Source organism: Curcuma longa, chromosome 1, assembly GCF_044706935.1.
Source record: "Curcuma longa cultivar G26 ecotype Majalengka, Jawa Barat chromosome 1, ITB_CL_G26_1.1, whole genome shotgun sequence".
NCBI classification, from domain to species: Eukaryota; Viridiplantae; Streptophyta; class Magnoliopsida; order Zingiberales; family Zingiberaceae; genus Curcuma; species Curcuma longa.
In genome coordinates, this window is record NC_133861.1 from 26,289,396 (window position 1) to 26,310,601 (window position 21,206).

Here is a 21,206-nt window from a genome sequence, read left to right on the forward strand (position 1 = left end):
TATCTTCTCAATTTCTTAAGCATCCAAAGATCAAATCTTAATTTTTTTTATCATAATGGCCAATGAAAAATTTTTATGGGACTGGATCGGTCACCTCCAATATTAATCATCGTAAGTTGGATGTCAAATGCCAATTAAAAAATATTTGATGAGATTTTAAGGTCATGTGTATAAGTTAAGAGATTAATCGATGTAAATTGGATGTCAAATGTCAATTAAAAAGTATTTGGTGAGTTTTTAAAGTCCTTTTATCATGATAAACTGTAACTTCTTGATTTATCTTCTCACATATGATATGAAGTTGACCGTATAAACTTACTGAAATAACGGATTTTATCTTTTACTAAAGAGTTATTGAGGTCACATGTACAAGTTAGGAGTAACCAAGAGACGTTAGGATAATAGATGACCATAGAGCCATGTCGACGATAAAATCAAAATTTAAGGGTATGATAGTAAAATTGGAAAGTATACCGAGGCAAAATGAAAAATTTACTTTCAAAGGCAAAGCCCGCTGGTACCGCGTGGCGTAAAGCACGCTGAAGATAGAGACCGTGAAGAACGGAGGGCGGACAAGTTTTGTTGGTTCCGGGAAGAGCTCCGATGGCGTCGCAAGCGGCGAGGGGTCGCCGTGGTCTCGATGGCAATCTTTCCTTTTCCCCTCCTTCCTTGCCTCCTGGAAGTCCTAAACCTACTTGTCCAGGTCGCCTCCTGTTCCGTTAACCAGGTACTCATACTCATTTTTCTTCTTCTTCTTCTTGTTTCCTTTTTCTTTTTGTTTTTTGAAAACTTATTCTGATCGTCGTTTAGATGTTTGAAATCTTGGTCATTCTTGATACCTAGGGCATTTCTATCATAGTTCGGAATAGATAGATTTTTATAGATTCCTGGTACTATCCTATGGTTCTTGTCAAGAATGATTTTCCCCATTTTTTTTCCTTTACAGGTTTGCTTTCAATGATTGAGCTTTTATTCCTGATTCATTACTGTTTTGTTATGCATCTTATTCTCTTCAAACAAACAAAAAAAAAGGTGTTTGCTGTCGAGGTATTTACTTTTTCGTTCTGTGCCTGTATTGTTGGGAGAAGTCAAAGATCTATTATTTGGAGGATTTTTCAATTATGAGCAAGTAGAGACAAAAATCTATCTCAAGCAGGGTTTGCAAGAACGGTCACGGTGGTCGTCGTGGACTCTACCGTTCCAGTTCCAATATTATTTCATGGAATGGTCTTGACGCGAATTTATAAAAAAATAAAAAATAGAGAATTAGTAAATTTTTTTAAATAAATGTATAAATTACATTAGTAATAAAAAATACATGAAGCCATAAAAAATCAATACATCAGTACATAATTATCATATAATAATAACATAATGAGAAAAATATAATAAAAATTATATCTTATCAGAGCTAATACCTAAAGAGTGACGGGGAGGAACTAAATCTTCATTATATTCTTGTTGAATATCATGTTGATTAAATTGATCTCCAACATATCATGGTTGATATAAATTAGCATTAAATTATCTATATGGATATTCATTTGATTGAGTTAATGAAAGATGCTCAAAATTAGATGATTGACTTTGTAATAATGTTTCATCATTATGATTGCAATATCTAAAACTTTGATACCCAATAGAACTACCAGTAGCACTTGACGATTCATGATCATGACCATGATGTCGAATAATCAGGAATTACATTCTGCACATTATCAAAACAACCCTTAAATCCATGATGTCTAATTCCACTTGTACAGGATGGTGAATAATTGGATGATCTATCAAATGAATCGTATCTAGGTTGATCGCTACCATAGTATAAATATCAGCATGATTGATATCCAATTGAACCATGCCTAATATCTTGAGACTCCCAATTATAACTTCTTGATCCATAATCATCTTTTATTGGAATTCTTTGGTTCCCTCTCAAAATCAGATATTTCATATGTTCTTCAACACTCATATACTATCGCAAAGATCCAATCGAATGTTCTTTATCATCGGCATTAGGAGATTCTAATAAACTTACCAAAAGTGACATTGTTCCTCAATCCTAGGCCGATACCCATGATTAATATCTCGTATTGCATAATAATTTTCATGATCTTGTGCCCATATCATACTCGTGTCATGCTAATCATCTTGATGACTTTGATTACCATGATGTTCACCATGACTTTGTTGATTATTTCCATCATTTGAATCATCACTATGTGACTTTCATTGCTATCGTCACTATCATTGCTTGATAAAACTCCTTTTCCTTTCAATTGTGTTAATTTTTCTACATTATTCTTCTTTCTTGAATGACTTTGAGCGCTTGTAATTGTGTTGTGTTCTTCAGCATCTGATGCTTGAAGTGCTTAGTCTAACCATGTCAAATCATCATCTTCTAAAACTTGTGGTTCATTATTTCTTGTCCATTTATTTAAGATGTCATCATCATGAAAAATGTGATTAAGGTCTATCAGGCTGTAAAAATCATTATCTTCTTTTCGACACATGATGTTTTGTACCCTAAGCCACATATTCTAGTGAACATAAACTAATTTGTGCAACTTTTTTGATAGCCAAGCGATTACAAAGCTTTGTGTGTATAAGAGACCATGAATTCCAATTCATTTCACATCCTGAAGACAAGCATATTTGACTTAGAACTTTTATTGCAATTTTTCGAAGGTGTGGGGCATCTTCACCATAATCGCTCCACCATTCAGCTGATACAAACAAATCAATATTGTATGTATTTTTGTAATTATTAATATTTGTAAAATTTAAATTCGAAACCTGGGAGATTTTTTTTAACTACCATTTTTGCTAGTGGATGCCCAAATTCAGCTATCTAATCTGTGAATAATTTAATCTGAAAAACAGAAGAAAAAACAAATAATTATTGTTTATGTTTGGAAAAAAATATAGGAATATAAAAAAAGAGAAATGATATGTAGCATGAAAAAGTCCAACATGAAACCAACATGACACACTGCATGCAGTGGGTCCCACATACATGCAGTGGGACCCACAGGCATGCAGTTGAGTGTGTCATGTTGGTTTCATATTGGACTTTTTCATGCTACATATCATTGCTCATAAAAAAATTACCTCACTGATTGTTGAAGCTCGTGCATTTAAATTTGGCTCCAATCTCTTGATTACAACCTTTAATCCTCATTTAACTTCATCATTATAAACACAAGTTTCAAAATATTGGAGTAACAAGTTTAGGAAATATGCTGAAATATCAATAAGATAATAAGACCGGGCTGCCCTTTTTTTTTTTTTTTTATCAATAAGATAATAAGAAATTAGAAATGAGGAATTTGTAAATGATTTTAATGACATATTTTGTACTCTAAAATTTAAATAAATAAATTATATGGTTACCTGTAGCATGTAGATGTTGGTGTAATTGATTGTACCATCACTTATCAATAATATCTCAATATGATTGTCAATCTCCGATATTATCTTTTATTGTCATTTTCGCTCTATTCATTGCTTCGTAGATAATTGACATTGTTGGTTTTTTATCTTGGTCAACTAATTTCAAAACTTTTACTAATGATTCAATTGTAGCATAAATATCACGAGCCCTCTTCTAAAATCTTCCATCCATTATGATGTTTGCAATTTTTTTGCTTTCCTTCTTTTTCTTGTGTTATTGCATGCTTCCCAATCACCAAAAGTGCACATTCTTTTTAAATATAAAGAATGTCAAACAAGACTTTCAATTAAAATAAATTTTGTTGTAAATCGAGTTATTCCCGGTTTCAATAATTCATAGTCATTTGTAAATGTTTTCATCAAATTCACAACTTTATTGCTATTATATATGAAGCTCGTTATTTGCTTGGCTTTCTCAACACACTTTTTTTTTTACTTTCACCATCTTGCTAATATCTTCTAGCATGAGATCAATACAATGTGCTGCACAAAGAAACCAAAACAAATGCAGTTTTTCTATCATTAATTTGGCATCAACGGTCTTATTTGCACCTTCATTGTCTGTGACCACATGCACAACATGTTCCTCCTTGATTTTGTCAATTTTATTTAACAAAGATAAAATAAAATCAACTTTCTTTGCTTTGTTGGTGTAATTAACAGAACTATGAAATACCATGTTGCGGTCACAATATATCATAAAACTTATGATTGGATGCTTGTTGCATGTGCTCCAACCATCGCACATTATTGTGCATCCATACTTTGGCCATTTTGATTTTAAAGTTCTCAAATATCTATTTATCATAAAACTTATGATTTGCTGATCTGCTATCAAATCGCGACCGAGGAAAAACTGAAGGACGCGATGTGAAGCCAACCTCGATCTGCTGATCTCCTCCCAAATTGTGACCGAGGAAAAGCCGAAGGACACGATGCAAAGCCAAAGGATGCCGGAGAGAAGAAAAGGAGGAAAAAAAATAGAAAGAGGAAAACCTAACGCTCTAATACTATGTTGAACAAAATATCCGGAAATAATTCTTATTCCTCTTAATACACCACCCTTTACATAAGAGGTCTATTTATATACAAACTAGGAATCTTTCTAAGGAAAGAATCTAACTAAGGAAACTTTAATTAGGCTAATTGACAACTACCTAATTAAGAATATATATTAACTAATATAATCAGATAATAGGCATCACTCCAAAATCTAACAATTGTACCTATAATCCCACTTGTTGGGATCATAAGTGCCTCTCATACTACGAAAAGAGGTTGAAGACCACTCTAGCACCAATTATGAGAATCTGTTGTGCCAAATTACACTCTTATAGGTCAAATCTGAAACCTCTTGAATGGTATAACCTCCACCATAGGTTAGTCAGGGAATCATCTTAATAGAATAGCAAAACACCCAAGAAGATCTAAAGAAATTTAACATGATTCAGTGTAAGTGTATTATGGGGAGAATCCTAATTTATAATAATATAAGAAAAAATATAATGGACAGCAGATATATCAATGTCGAAACCTTGTACATTGATAGAGAAACATTGATGCCCAAGGAAAATTATTTCTCTCTCTCTCAACATTGATAGAGAAACAATGGAAAATTGTACCTCTAGTGCTCCACTTCTTGGGTATCAAAATCACTTCTCAAGATGAAAATTTTATCTTTCTACAAGCAATATAGTCTCCCTAGTCTTCAAACGAACCCCACAATATCTTCTAGGTTTTAAATTGCTCCTTTGATAAAAAAAATTGGCAGCCCTAGCCATCACCATGCAAAAAATCATGTTGAAAGCTACCGGGAAAAACTCTAAGATAAAGTTTTCTTGGCACCTGGGTCATAGTTGAGCCTAATTGATCCAATATGTACTTGAACCGATCACTCTCCTTTCATATTACTAGTTTTCTGCAAAGTTTGCTAGGATGAATTAAGTACCTCAAGCTTAATTCCCACTTAGTCTGTTTAATGCATATTGGCAGGTTATTGTAGTCATAATGGTTCTTAACATCTTAATCTTAACATGGTTTATTTTGCTACTCATTCCACAATGCATATTTAGCTTATAAAAGAGGAATAAACAAAAGAAAACGTAAGATGCGGCGCTGGCTATGCTGCTCTAGTCGCTTTGCTGGTTCTTTCCGTGGTTATGAAAGGGATCTCTTGCCAACTGAAACAGATGACTTGTATGGTATGTTCTTTAACCTGTTGAAATGATTCACATAACTCGTTTTTATTTGAAGTAAACTAGTTTTTTTGTTAGTCATGAAGCTCTAGATTTTGCTTGTTCTTACTATTGTGGTCTTACTTGGTTACCCCAAGTCTAACTAGATATTGTCAAGCTGATCTTAATAAACTATAGAAACTTGACCATATGCATCATGAGAAGAGTGTACAAGACAGTTCTGGATTCATCAATATAGCACCCTTGTGTTATCATTTGTAATGAAACAATATAACTTGTGATGAGCATGTGGAATTATTAGCATAGTTTAAAGGCGATTACTTTTTCAAGGATAAGTTCTTGTTCCCTAAAACTTTCCATAATTTTCTTTTAAATTGTGAATATCATTGGTGGGAGAACGTTCATGTTTATAAGATATATGAAGTTTCTCATAAATGTCATACTTGAATTTGATTTAGCCTCTACGTGTAATGTGAATTGCAAAGAGGCTGAATGCATGCTTTCTTTTTCTGTCGCTTAATTTCACACCTTTTTTTTATAAGCACTTTTTTATGCCATAATTTTTATCATGGATACCAAAACCACAATATCAAATGTTTTGTTGCCTGTTGTAGATTCACCAATAAGGATATAGAGATGCATCAAACTGTTTGTATACCCTTGATGATTATATTAGAGATGTAAGGAGTATAGTGACCATAATTTGCTATAAGCACGACTTTATATAGCTTTTGGAGCATTCATATCCAAAATCCATTTGATATTTTCTAATTTGATTTGACAATTACTTACATTTGTGTGCAACTCATTTTAACTCTGCTGTGTCTGTGTTTTTGCTATTAGATCAGCTGATGATTTCCTCTTTTCTTACTCAGGAATGCCAAAAAGTTCAGAGTACTCTGCCGTTCCCAAAAGTGATCCCCTAGAGCCACCACCTCCAATTGAAGTTTCTGTATTCACATTGCAAGAATTAAAGGAGAAGACTTATAATTTTAATTCAGAGGCTTTGATAGGTCAAGGATCATATGGAAGAGTGTATTTTGCAGTTCTGGATGATGGAAAGCAAATAGCCTTAAAGAAACTTGATTCTGCAGCAGAGCCCAAGACCAATACTCCTTTTCTGTTTCAGGTGTGCATGCTAATACTGATAAGAATCCTTTTACCCTCATCTGTTTTTGCAGATGGTGAACTTTGCAGGTTGGCAAGCAAGTCTAATTTTTATATATATTGCCGTTTTGTCACTTTGGCTTAGGCAATTACTCCACTTTCTTTCTAAAAAAAAATTAGGTATCTATGGCTTCAAGGTTGAAGCATGAAAACTTTGTGGAATTGCTGGGTTATTGTGTTGAAGGAAATTTCCGCTTGCTGGCCTATGAATTTGCAGCAATGGGTACTTTGCATGATATCTTGCATGGTATGCCAAACATTTTGCATCTTTTTTCATGACATCTTACATGGTATGGCATACATTTTGCCTTTTTCTTTTTTAAAATAATATTTCTGATTTTATCGACAATTTTTATATGTCCATTGAACTTCAAGAAACAAAGATTTCAATCTTCTCTGATTTATAGGTAGAAAGGGACTGGAAGATGCACACCCTGCTCCACCACTTGACTGGATGCAGCGTGTGATGATAGCAATTGATGCTGCAAAAGGGTTGGAGTATCTTCATGAGAAGGTTCAGCCTCCTATAATACATCGGGACATTAGATCAAGCAATGTACTTCTGTTTGAGGACTTTAAAGCCAAAATTGCAGATTTTAACCTTTTAAATCAGTCACCTGATATGGCTTCTCGTCTCCATTCAACGCGCGTCCTTGGAACTTTTGGTTATTATGCCCCAGAGTAATTGCACAACTCAGACTCTCTTAGTTGTTTCAATTTCGAATTAATTTATGTTTAGCATGATTTACTTTGTTTCTTTGGTAAGGAGATGAACCATAAAGTTGTTTTTTTAAATAAATTAAAAAATATTGAAAAATTGAATATTGAACATGAGTTTACCAGCTTCATTGAAGGGGAGTGCATATATGGCTATAGAAAACCTGCAGAATATCTACAAAAGGGACTGTTGTTAGCAGCAGGCCTATATAAGTGACAAAAATAACATTACAGAGAAACGAGTGTTTAACTGCTGTATGCCATCAATGATGCAATTGCCTGAACTTTACTATGAAACACAATGAAAATGGGTGTTAAACTTGGCTGTATGTTGCTGATGTTAGTTGCTATCTTAACAATTCATATGTGCTTAGTTATTTAAGAAGTTTCTGCAGTGAGTTCAGTTAAACTGGACCTAGAATCTTATTTCTCGTCCACTGTAGATTCTTACTCCTGCAAATTAAATAATAGTTAAATAAACAATGGCCAAATGGCCAAAGGTTGTGATTTAAACATGGGAAAGAGAGATGGAAAGCTATGCCATTTCTCTTAAATATAATTATTCTTCTTAGAGGATTTAAGACTCAGTATGTTGACTTGAATAGAGAGACAACAAAACCAACAAAATTTTACTGACTGGTGCTGGAAAAGCCCAAACCGTTTTGATATACACACATGACATTGGTAATTAGCTCATTTAGCTTATAGAAGCAGTAGGCACTTGGCCCAAATTTAGCCTATCTGAAGTCCATAATGCTGGAAAATTCTAGTTTGATGGTTTTAAAATGAAAATGGTTATAATGATTGTGTGCTTTTCTTAAAGGTAGTGTTTTGGAGACTAGGAGATGCCTTGGGGTATGTTTGGAGGCTTTAGGATACAATATTGCTTGTACAAAGAACTTTTTTCTTCTTACAGAATTTTTTTCACGTCACAGGAGCATTGGAGGTAAAGTTTTCCACTTTTCTCTATTTGTGTAGAGTAGTCTAAATAGATAGATTAAGGACAATATGTAAAATGAGGACATATGCACCATGTTAAGTTGCTCTTGTATTTCTTTATGTGTTTATGTTCCACATAGACAAAGATATCATCACGAGGTGTAAAATTAGGCATAGAGGATTTTGTGAAATAAAATAGGGCACTATTCCCTATTGTTACCTCTTATTATGTAAACGAGATATAAAAAATTATAGAAATATTTCTACTAGACAACTAAATAGAAAATAATAGCTAAAACATGTGAACCTCTGTTAACACACTCCGTCTCAAACTATATTTATTGTACCCATCTTGTATATAAAGGAATTGAAGAGTTTGCTACATAAGCCCTTAGTAAATGCATCTAGTTGACTCCTTGAATCTTATAGCTAATTTTTAGGCTATGATCATCTATTTTTTTCTTTGATAAAGAATGATTCAATTTCAATATACTTGGTACAATTATGTTGGGCTGGATTATGAACAATGTTAATAAGTACTTTATTGCGACAATGTAGCAACAAAGATTCCTTTCCTTTTGGAGAAGATGAATATCTTCCATAAACCTATTAAGCCATATAAGTTTACAAACTCCTTGTGCCATAGCTTTATGTTCTACTTAGCGCTTGACCTAGTAACCACACCCTGCTACTAGATTTTCACCAATGAAGACACAATATCCAGAAGTAGATCCTTTATTATTAGGGGTTCCTGCCCAATCAGCATCAGTTTATGCTTCAATTCCCAAATGACTGTTGTTGAGATATCATAGAATCCAAAAAATGCATGAAGATGTATAGCCTAGGGCTATGCATACATTAACTTAATATACTTCTATGGATACATTAACTTAATATACTTACTGCATAGGCAATATCAGATCGTGTATAAGAAAGATAAATGAGTGCCCCGACCAATTTTTGATATTGATTAATATTGACCAATACTATATATTTTTTTGGTCTATAGACTATAATTGGCTTCAATGAGAGTATCTGCAACTTTATAGCCTAGCATTCGTGTTTCATGTAGTAAGTTGAGAACAACTTTTTTAAGGAATAAATATGTTTTTTTTTTATCCAGCAACTTCTATAAAAAAAATATCTTAGTTGATCAAATCTTTAATCTTAAACGTAGTAGTCAAATGTTTCTTTTAGTCTAGTCATCCTAGTTATCTCTTTTTTATTGTCACTTGTCATCACTATATTGTCAGCATATACAATATAAATAGTAATCTTACTATTGAGATATTTGGTGAACATAATGTGGTATGCATTTCTTTGCTCATAGCCAAAAGTGATCATTGCTTTACTGGATTTGTCAAAATAAGCCTGAGGTGACTATCTCAAATCATATATAGCCTTATTTAAGTGACAGACCCTACCTTCCCTTCAAAATTTACAAGAAAAACCAGGTAGGATTTCCATATAACTTTCTCTTCTAACTTATCATGTAGGAAGACATTTTTGGCATCAAATTACTGAAGGTCCCATCCAAGATTAGCAGCACAAGATAAGATAAGAGAACATTTAGTCTTAGCAACAGGTGTAAAAGTTTCTTGTTAAGCAATTCCGCAGGTCTAGGTGAAACCCTTTGCCACCAATTGAGCCTTTAGCCTCTCAACAGAACCATCTGCCCTATGCTTCATTATAAATACCCACTTACATCCTACTGGCTTTTTGCCCAGAGGTAGGTTAACAAGTTCCAAGTTCCATTTTTAACTAAAGCTTTCATCTCTTCCACCACGGGATCATTAGCAGCTTCCTTCAACCCCTATGGCATAGAGATAGAATGCAAGGAAGACAAAAATAAGGAGAGAATGAGTCATAAGAAACATAATTAGAGATAGGATGTTGAGTACATGATCTAATATCTTTCCTGACAGCTATTGGAAGATCAAGGTCATTATTACAAGAATAATGGAAAAGTGTTTCAGTAGATAAATCATGAGCAGAAAGAAGTGGAATCTAATTCCACATGAGTTGAGTTCGGGTATAATGTTTGGCCATGTAGAGGGTTATCCATGATAGCATCATCATACCATAGGAGATTGAGGCCTGTCTAGTCTCCTTATTGCCACATCTTTGAACCTGATCTCCATCCAGAATTTTATCATTATTTCATGCTCTTCTTGACCACTATATATAAGCAACTCAAGAATAGGTTGAGTCACCCCTTCCACCGAAGAGGTGACACAAAAAGTAATGACTAGACTCATATAAAATCGTTGGTGGGTGGATGATAATTTTAGTTACAAAATACCTAACAAAAACACATTTCAAGGCTCTAGAATTAAATTTTCCTCTAGCATGTTTATGCACAAAACAAATGCGCACAAATATTTTTGGAGGATAATGTAAGTCTTACTGTCTTGAATAAGTTCGACCAAACATCTGAAATCCAAGGTTTGAAAGGCATATTGATGAGGTAGGCAACAGTAACTACTGCATCTCCTAATAGACTTTAGGGACATTCATTGTGAACATAAGAGACTTAACAACATCTAGAAGATTTCCATTCAACATAAGAGCCTTAATAATACCATGTTAGGATGCAGTATCAACTCAATTGGTGTGGTGTATAATCCCGTGAGTGTCTAAATAAGTATGAAAGATCTCTATATATTCAATACTGTTATTAGTTTATAAATTTCTCACTTCAGCACCAAAGTGTATACTAATCATTCTATGTTAAGACTAAAAACGGAGGAACATTTTTTGCATGCATTAGATATACCTAGATCTTCCTATAATAATCAATAAAAGTCACAAATCATTTATAACTAGATAAGGAGGCTCTCAGGTTGGGGGCGCACACATTAGAATGAATCATCATGATCATGAAGGGAATGACGGCAACATAACTTTTATTATTGATAGAGGATATGAACTTCTAGTATGTTTTGCAAGTTTACAAGCATCACAAACTAAGATTTTCCACATTACACTGTTTAAATAAGCAACACAAAAGTTTTTTCAATATAAGGAAAGAAGAATGCCCTAATCTCCTATGCCACAAAATAATTTGGTGATGGGCAAGATGGGATTCACCTAAAAAAGAGTGATATTTGAAAAGAGGCACTTCAACCAATCGATATAGGTCATTATGTACTCTACCATAGCCAATCATTTGTTCACTGCTCAAGAAGGGAGAACTTCAATTTTACAATTTAGATCCCTTGTAAGAGGATTAATAGATAGAAGAATATGTAAAAACAAGGAATATGCAAGGCAAGAGGCAAGTTAATGGAAAAGTGTAGTTTATACAACTGTTTCAGACAATTAGAATAAAGACTATATGGACTTTATCTTGGCCTGAACAAGAAGAATAGGAGAGAAATTTTTTATGAGCATTGGTATATCGTTAGATGCTCCAAAATCTAAAATCCACAAGTTATCAGAAATAACATGGATATTTTGGATATAATGACTAGTATTAAAGGATGAAGATGCTATACCTAAATGTACAAGATGAGAAAGCATAGCTATGGTGGAAGGAGACTCAAGTGTTTCCATAAGGAGCTTGAGAGTTTGCAATTCCTCATTGGACAATCTATCAGAAGGATTTGTTTCTCTTGTAAGCTCAGTATCAAGAGTCTCAGACGTGAACTTGAGGCCATTGACCACCAAATTTTTTTTTCCACCTTTACCGCATATCAGACAACCATGAAATTTCAGCATTGTTCTTGGTATATGTTAGTTTTCCATAATACTCGTACTTTCATACTTTCTGTTATTTTGTTATCCTTCCTTTATAGACTCACCTCTAGCTGCATTACTTTTTATAGTTATGGTAGATGAGTCAACAAGCTTCCTTGATTGGCCAACAGAGATAATTACAACATAGTAACATTATGTCTACTCTCTTCCTACTGCACATAGCTATATGCTTGCCGTGAGGAAGGAAAAGGATCATGCCCAGAAATTAATATTCTTGCTAATACATTATTCAGTTATGACAAAACATTATACACACACTCTTTTAATTAATTTATAAACTTTAGTATATTGGCTATACAGGATGCTTGAAAATCTTTAGTCATCTTGCCATAAGCCACTAAGTTATATGTGAGCATTATTACCTGATTGGGAGTAAGTATAAGCAGTTGTATTCCAAATCTTCTGAGCTGTAGCTAGGCAAAGATAACCTCATGCAAACTGTGGTTGCATTGATTTAATCAACCATGACATGGTGAGAGAATTCTCTGGCTCCCATTTGCTAAGTCCAAGATTAGTAATAATATATGCTTTTTTTTCCTATTATTGATGTAGCCTTGTAATCTCGTAGCTTGTAGTTTAACTGGACTAATTTGGAGAGAAGTATTGTCACGAGGAGTTGTAATTTTGTTTGTCACCTTGTTCCTCTATGGTAGTAGAAGACCTCTCCTTTTCGTCAGACACCTCCGGGTCTCTTATGAGGAAGGCAAATTGAACTGCTCACTAAAGCCCAAGCAGGAAGAGAAACGAGGTCTACTCTTCATCCATACAACCAAAAAGGAAGACGGATTTCACCATTGCTATTGGAAGATAGGATCAGTGAAAGCCGTCGTTGCCTTTGATACGAGACACCACTACTCGGTTTAATCAAGACTTTACTGACCCAATCACACCTCTCTAGCCGCTGGAGTCAATACTTGAAAGATGATGGAGAGAAGGAGGCTAAGGTTAGCAGTCCTTTAATGGTTGCGACAGGAGATACAACTAGGGTTTTTTGTATAGCATATACAGATATGAAAGAAAATAGAACACTATTCCCTACTCCAGTTAACTCTTATTTATAATAAACTTAAGATACAAAAAGTTACAGAAGTACCCCTACTATACAACTAAATAGGAAATTATAACTAAAACATATGTACTCCTATCAACACATAGCTTTATGGTGGATTCCATATTTTATAGACATTAGATTTAGATCTACAAGTCTGTGGTTTAAAGGTAAACAAATCTTATTCCTAATGGTGGGAGAGCAGTTTCAACTCCGTGAAGAGTCTAAGTATCATAGATTAACTATGATGATGGATTACACTTTGTTTTCTATCAGGAAATATCATTTTACCATATTAAATATGGCTAGCTTGAACAAAATGTGACACCTACTGATATTTGATAAAGTTGAAAAATTATTGGTGTAATTTTGCTCTAAGCATGTGGCATTGCATGTAATTTCAATGTTTGGACCATGTTTAAGTTAGGTATTCTTTGTGATCTATATGGTGTGTCAAGAGTGCATGTGCAAATATTAGATGCTAGGCAAGGAAGTCTAAGAAAGTTGAGGACAATATTAAATGTTAGGCAAGAAAGTTCAAGAAGGTAGAGGATTGAATTCTTGGTAGAGGTGAAGTCTGAGTAGGTAAGGTAGACTGGATGCTAGGCACGGAAGTTCAAGAAGGTTAAAGATCAGATTCTTGACCAAGAGGAAGTCTTAGTGTGTTAGAGTGTTAGAGGTGACCAAATGTTGGGCAACGATGACCTAAAGATGAGAAGACTCTAGGCACAAAAGTCCAGGAGGCTTGAGATATGGTGAGAATGAGAGTCCTTATGTGATTGTAACCCTTAAAACGTGGGTAGGATTCAAAGATGGGTGAAACTCGATCATTAGGATGATTGAGTCATAGTGCAACAGTCGACTGATACGAGATAACAATTGATTGGTGTATATGGAGAAGTGAAAACCAACTGATACAAGGCAACAATCAACCGATGTACATGGAGAAGTGAAAACCCCGAATTCACATGATTCCATGTTTGTTTTGGGTTTGTTTGATAACAATCCACTAATAGAGATTGAACAATCAATTGAAGGTGATGACAAGGTTTGTGGTTTTTGACTTAGTCGACTTCATGGCATATAGATCAATCGATTGATGAAACCATGGTCATTTAGATTTTGTGGTTCAACATGAGAGCAAATAGAAAGTTTGCCATTGACAAGTGCAGTGGACTCATATTATTGTATAGCAAACAAAATATTTCAAGCAAATAGAATCTTTGTGAGTATACTGTGGAAGTTGACTATATGCTAAACAATTGATTGATCCTTGCCAAAGAGTCGACTTATTATAGGAAATTATTAATGAGGATCTCAAACATATGATGTACGACAACATTCATATTCTAACTAAATCAAGCGGAGTAGTTGATTGATGATGATCGAATCATAGGGAACTTGTTGGATCTGCTACTTCACATAAAAGCACGAGTTAGGCTTTGTCTTCCTCAAAACTCTAGCAACAGAAATCATAAGCCTTAAATTCCAGTGCTAAAAAACCTCCAACAGGCTTGTAATCTTGAAAATCTTGTTCTTATTTTCTTCCTCGTTAGTTACTTCAAATTTGTAAATGGAAGGGGTTTCTTTCCCTCGGTGGTGCTGAAAAGGAGAAGGTAGAGGTTTTCAGAGTGATCGATTGATGGATTATACACCGTGGATGTAGCGGTTCCTAGAGGGACTGTGAACCAAAACTGGTTTGTCTGTGTTTGTCTCTTTTGTTGTTTTACTGTTTCCGTTGTGCATTAGCCTCTTGTAGATACAAAATCTACAAACACTAACAAAGAAAATCAAAATTAGCTGTCCCCTTTAGCAGTGATATCGATCCTACAAAAATGAATTGGAACCTTGTTTTCTTAAACCAAAGCAATTGAAGTTAGCAAGAACGATTGGATCCAATTCTGATGTAAAAATAGACTGCATGTTCTTCACCTTCATCAATTCTGTTCTTTTATGCTATTTACAGACAGGTAGAGAGTTTGTTCCTTTTCAAACTAATAAGTAAAATCTTATAGTGAGATACCTTTACAAAAGTATCTTTTATGTAGATATACTTGCAGTTGCATGTATTCTTTGAGTTAATGCCTCCAGATCTTCCTCAGGTATGCTATGACAGGCCAATTAACACAGAAAAGTGATGTGTATAGCTTTGGCGTTGTACTTTTGGAGTTGTTGACTGGCAGGAAGCCAGTTGATCACACAATGCCTAGAGGGCAGCAGAGTCTAGTTACTTGGGTAAGGTTTATCCCTTCCCATAGACAGTTACTTTTTGTTCCGTGAACTGTTGTTTGTCGGTTCCAACTTTGTAATGAAGTTGTATAAAGTCATGCTAATATTTCACATTTAATCATGCTCCTCAGCAATAATGTGCCATTATGCATCTTCTTGTATTAATGTAGGCAACTCCTAGATTAAGCGAGGAAAAGGTGCTAGAATGTGTAGATCCAAGATTGAAGGGAGAGTATCCACCAAAGGCAGCTGCAAAGGTCTCCTGTCTGCTAATGATTTTTCCTTGATTTGCATGCTCGATTGAGTTGTTTCAGGACATGGTATATAATACGGGATCCTAGTGAAGCATTTTTCCATTTCTGCAGCTTGCTGCAGTGGCAGCTCTGTGTGTGCAATACGAAGCTGACTTCCGGCCTAATATGAGCATTGTTGCTAAAGCACTCTCTGCTCTTGGTAATAAATCAGCTCCTCGACCATCAGCATTAGTGCAAACTCCAAATGCTTGATGATTACAATGGTAACTATATCAACAAATTTCAGTATGTTTTTTCCTATTTCTTCATTATCATTGTCAAGGTGATGTTAGCCTCGCTATTTGAGGTCGGCAAGTCAAAATCTTATCCATACATCTACCATCATTCAGTATAATATTTGGTTCCTTTCACCTTTGATCATCTTTTCACTTTCAACTTTGTTTAGACAAGTAGCACACCTAATGACAGTGATTTACTTTCTCTGATTTAGGATGATACTCCGCGAAGTTGATCGTATCGTTGTGATTCCATGCTGCCTGTCCACTGTATCGACGAGAGAGCTAACTCCAATTTTGTATGTCGCGAACAGACAACACTGAAATGTGTACAATAGCAATGCTACCTTGCCTGGTTGTGTGTTACTTTATATGTTGTTTGGTGGTCATATCTTCAGAAATTGGCTATACTCGTAATGCTACAAATGAAATTGATCGAAAGTAAAATAAAAATATATATTTATTTATTTGGCTCATTGAATAAAGTAGAATCATTTTCATATCTATGTTTGGTTTGTTGGAATAGTATAAATAGATAAGAAATAAATCTCTCTATTGGCTTGTTTACTCTATGTCTATGTGGTTCATCCAATTCACTTGGTCTATTGCTAAATTGTTTGTTGCTTTTGAATTATTGGTAATTGTCTTTTATCATTCAAAACCTTTTTTAATTTTGAAATTCTAAGTTTACCACTTAGAACAAAGATGGATAATTTAGAAATAGCAAATTTTAGGAGAACTGTTATTTCAAACTTATTTTTGAAACCAAATGTATTGGACCTATTTCATGAGAATGTATGGCCAATAGAATTTTCTATCAACCAAACACATCCTTAGAGTGTGCACACTCAAAGAGAAGTGAGATATGTAGATGGATCTTTCACAAATAGAAAATTATGGTAGATTAATCTCTAAATATTTAAGTATAGTTATGAAAAAATATTTCATAATTAATGAAAAATACCATATTAATTACTTATTAATAGAGAAAACATCATATTATGGGAAAATAAAATACCAGAATGATTGGATATAAGTCGAAGTGTTCGACGATGTTTGGATAGCCCATAGAGGGTTTATCGCTTCTTGAAAAGGAAATGTATATCTTGTGGCCGTTTGTTAGGATTGTTAAAGTCTTTAGCCAAAACATCACATGTACGAGTAACTTGAATTCACAGGACAAAAAAGTAAGCTTGGGCTAAGTGTGACGTAGTCAGCCTAGTGGAGATTGACACATATAGACCATGTTCTAAACTAAACGGATATAAGACGGTGAAAGGAATGTGACACGTTTGATTATAGCTGCTGAAGGGTTTAGAAATATTTTGGAATTAATCATTAATTTTTTGATTAATTAGGATTCATATGCACTACTAGGTGCTCACTCATTATCGTTTCATAATTAATGGTTAATTACAGATGATTAACATAACCGGAAACCTATTAGGTCACACGCACTACAAGTTTCTCTGAAGGATTTTGAATTCTCAGAGCGAGAGAAATAAAATCTGATTAGACCAGATAAAAACAAAAATGATGGACTTCGTCTTAGGAAGAAGAAATGAACCAAATTGGTTTGATTCCTGATGGAAGATATTTTGACAAATCGGAAGCGATGATGGGCTTCGTCTTATGAAGACAAAATAAACAAAATTAATTTGGTTTAAATTGGAGGTGTTTTGGTTATTAATCAAACGATTTATTTTTGAATCAAATTAAACTAACTTAATTTGGTTTTAAACCAAACTTAAGTTAATCGGCATTTGAGTTTTGGGTATCAAACTAAGGATATGGTTTTGAATTGGATCCAAAACCAATAAGAGATGTTGTATGAGATATAATATTTAACTTTAAATCCTTTTGTGAGACATCAAACACGAGTTCAATTATTTGATACTGCCTGCACCGATAGATGTTGTGTCATCGATTAGTTCCTATTGAAATGGGTTGATGTCGATTTTCTTAAGGATAAGTCAAATTGGTATCCCCTACCTTTGAAGTTCAAATGATTTCAAGATTCATTCCACAAGATCCTCAAGAAACAAAGAAGTAAATCTATCAAAATGTCTAACTTGTTAGACAAAGACCACAACTCTGCCTCATGAAATGGAGTACTTAAACCTACAAAACTTCCCACCAAGGGCTTCTTATATCAATTGCCAAGGACAAATACAAAAAGAACAAAAAGAAAAATGTCTAACAGTAAGAAGTTCGAGCAGACTCTTTGTGCATGCTCCTTCTAGTCAAGACAAGATAAATCAACATCGAATTCTAAGTTACACCTCGCAATCTCTCTGCACACTTGAGGTATGCTACTACCTTGCAAATTCAAGATATCTTTTGGTAGACAAGGCGCCGAGCCTGGTGGCCAGAAAAATGGTACTGGTATATTATCCCGAAAACACACTCCATCATCTGTGAAATATCAAATTTCTCGATAAAGACCATGTCTGATAGCCGGGCCTTGGTGGATGCAAATTTTACATATTCTTCGCGCACAGAGGTCATGCACCAGTTTTGTAACCTCCTGAAGCAGCCTACAACGCAACCAGTCCGGTGCTGAAAACAATTAACAGTGAGTGTTAAGATTCTTGAACTACATGTGAGAAGCATATAGAGAGGAGACCTATTTTGATACCTTTCCTCTTTTGCAGTGTATCAGAATTGGATGATTCCTTGCATCTGAAACAAACACAGCCAGCGCATGCATCGTTTAGCTAATTGCAAAATTTACGAATAGTAGGAAGACCTAACGATAAACTGAGCTAAGGTGAAATCATCACCGAGCAAGACTCTGAGAGCCTCCATGATGGTATGACTAGAATCACTTAAGGACTCCTGCATGTGCAGAAAAAATGGGTCATTCAGGTGAATTTTCGTATTCATCGACAAAGATACATATGCATGAAGATAGAAACACACACACATACATGATATGAGAACTTACTGAACCAATTGAAAAGAAATGCATTAAATTTCATTCCAAGCATAGAAAACCAAAGATGGGATTTGCACTGAAGATCAACTGATTTTTCGTACCGCTGCTTACATTGCAAATGTTTAATGTTTTATAAACTGCAAACAAACTGTTCTTTCTAGCTATAGAACTCGCTTCACTTGTGTGTGATTAACACATTTTTATTAAGATAGATGAAAATGTATTTCACTACCAAGCTTATATTTCTCCAACGGATGAAATGAACTCAAAATTTCTTGATGGTTGTACAAAAGAGTCATTGAATGCTGATACCAAACACAGACCGAGAATGAATACAGACATGATATAGTCCATATGCCCTTCATTCAGTTTGTTAGGGTTTGATCTGTTTAGGGAGTTGCAGGACATATCTCACTTGCTTATTAGGTTGTTGACTGTCAACTTAAAGAACTAACTGCTTCTAGGCAAAGGGCAACAGTTGCATAAGGTTAAAATACAAAACAAAGCAAAGGTGTGCCAGCTTAAGAAAGTAGAGAAGGTTATAGGATCAAAGAATAGGTTTAGCAACTAAAATGATCATTGAAGCAGGTATACATGTAAAATTAAGCAGATAGTTCGGGAGATGCAAATGGAGATCTCTCCATCAATCATATATAGAAATCCTGAGCATATCTACCTTGTCTTAAAGAACGATCGTCAAAAGACCGTCTCTCTTTTAAAAATGACCAAAACAACACCCTACCCATAATTTGATACCCTTTATACTCCACCTTGGAGTAGCTTTGATCAAAGTTGGAGCATAAAGGGGTATTTCTAGTATCAAATTACAATGGCATTACTTTGATAATTTTTGATAGAGGAGCACCCTTTTGACGATATGGATAATTAGTTGATAGACTAAACACAGACAAGAAGATGCTACTAAAGCTCTAATGCTGTTTGGTACATTCTTGGTTCTCACACAGCTATGAATCTCATAATCATCCTTGTAGAGTTGCTTCATAGCATAGAAGCAATTGTAAGCTAAATCTCTACTATTTGAAATTGGGTTTGTACTGATACTGTAACATGGGAAGGAAATGAAAGAAAAAGGAAGAAACAGAAGTACCCTGCTCCCTTCGATCCCAAACTGGAAGAGCCGAATCCCGTGTGATCTGACGAACTCAGCATTCTCCTCTGAGTATGGATCCGGGCACAAGTACCTGCAGAAAATCCATGCTCAATGATCGAAAACCAAGTTCATACTCTGAACGAGAGCAGAAGGCATCAAAAAAAGGGGAAGTCTCTCTCACACGATGGATCGCAGCTTGAGAGCCTCCAAGAAGGGGAGGCAATCGGCGGCAGGGAACCCCGAGCGGTAGATGCCCCTGTCTACGACCCCGAAATTGGGAGGCGGAAGCAGCATCGCATCCTCCACGGCGGTCCTCGCTAGTGTTCGCAAACACTGCGGCGATCGCCGTTGCTCCTCCAGCACCGCTGCGGGTTCCAAGATCATGCCTTTAGGGTTAATTCTTGGATGGATTTGCGCATTGTGGGAAGAAGGGGATTGATTTTGTAGGTTTTTTGGGATGGCCGGTGAGACTTTTGCCACGGTTTCTTGGAACATTCGGAAACGGCGTCAAACTTCAACATTCCAAGTCTACCATGGTTGAACTTTGAACTTTGAATACGGCCGATCAAGTTCTATCGCCGTTGTTTTTTAATTGAAAAGCATCAAATCGGATGATGATGGTGATGACGATGATGATGGATCACCTCCTCGTGCATGTAACTACAGTGATGCTTCTTCTCCCTCAACTTCAACACACAGCATCTTGCGCCATGAATAGTCCTCGTCGGGAAATTCGCCGTCCACAATCCTAGCAAGGGCTAACTCGTAGAATCTCCGGCGATGCCTTCAATGAGAGAGCTCAAATCGGTTAGAGGTAGAAGATGGCTTCCCCTGGGCGTGGTCGATATGCCAGCTTAACTTCAAGACTGGATCCTTAAGCCAATTCTACATTAAAAAAAAAATTCATAATTTTTTTTCTCAATATTTGACGCGTTTATCTAACACACTTAAGTCGTTAAAATTTTTTAAATTTTTTTTTAAAAAAATAAATCACATTATAATAAAATTTAAAAATATTATTTCTCTCTCTTTTAAAAGAAAAAATAGACAATTTTAAAACTTGCAACGGACTAAATACAAGGAGTCAAGTAGGGGGTGTAATCGAACCAAATTGGTTCCGA

General features: G+C 35.0%; 2 protein-coding genes and 1 pseudogene across 2 annotated transcripts; 1 reads left to right on the forward strand and 2 right to left on the reverse strand.

Annotated features, from left to right (window-relative positions):
- The first annotated feature begins 613 nt into the window (after positions 1-613).
- Positions 614-16,450, forward strand: LOC141821136 (PTI1-like tyrosine-protein kinase 3). The gene is made up of 9 exons (XM_074708517.1): positions 614-727; positions 5,526-5,654; positions 6,524-6,777; positions 6,936-7,062; positions 7,223-7,496; positions 15,381-15,513; positions 15,678-15,764; positions 15,873-16,024; positions 16,252-16,450. The coding sequence occupies exons 2-8, from the start codon at positions 5,561-5,563 to the stop codon at positions 16,011-16,013; spliced, it is 1,110 nt and encodes a 369-aa protein (XP_074564618.1). The 5' UTR covers positions 614-727; positions 5,526-5,560; the 3' UTR covers positions 16,014-16,024; positions 16,252-16,450.
- On the reverse strand, positions 1,396-4,261 carry LOC141826993 (uncharacterized; annotated as a pseudogene).
- Positions 16,451-18,158: 1,708 nt separating the features above from the next.
- Positions 18,159-20,875, reverse strand: LOC141830504 (inositol diphosphatase DSP5-like). Its single transcript, XM_074717930.1, has 5 exons — positions 20,267-20,875; positions 20,083-20,176; positions 18,820-18,874; positions 18,675-18,718; positions 18,159-18,595 (listed from the first exon to the last, which is right to left on the reverse strand). The coding sequence occupies exons 1-5, from the start codon at positions 20,578-20,580 to the stop codon at positions 18,365-18,367; spliced, it is 738 nt and encodes a 245-aa protein (XP_074574031.1). The 5' UTR covers positions 20,581-20,875; the 3' UTR covers positions 18,159-18,364.
- Positions 20,876-21,206: the final 331 nt, after the last annotated feature.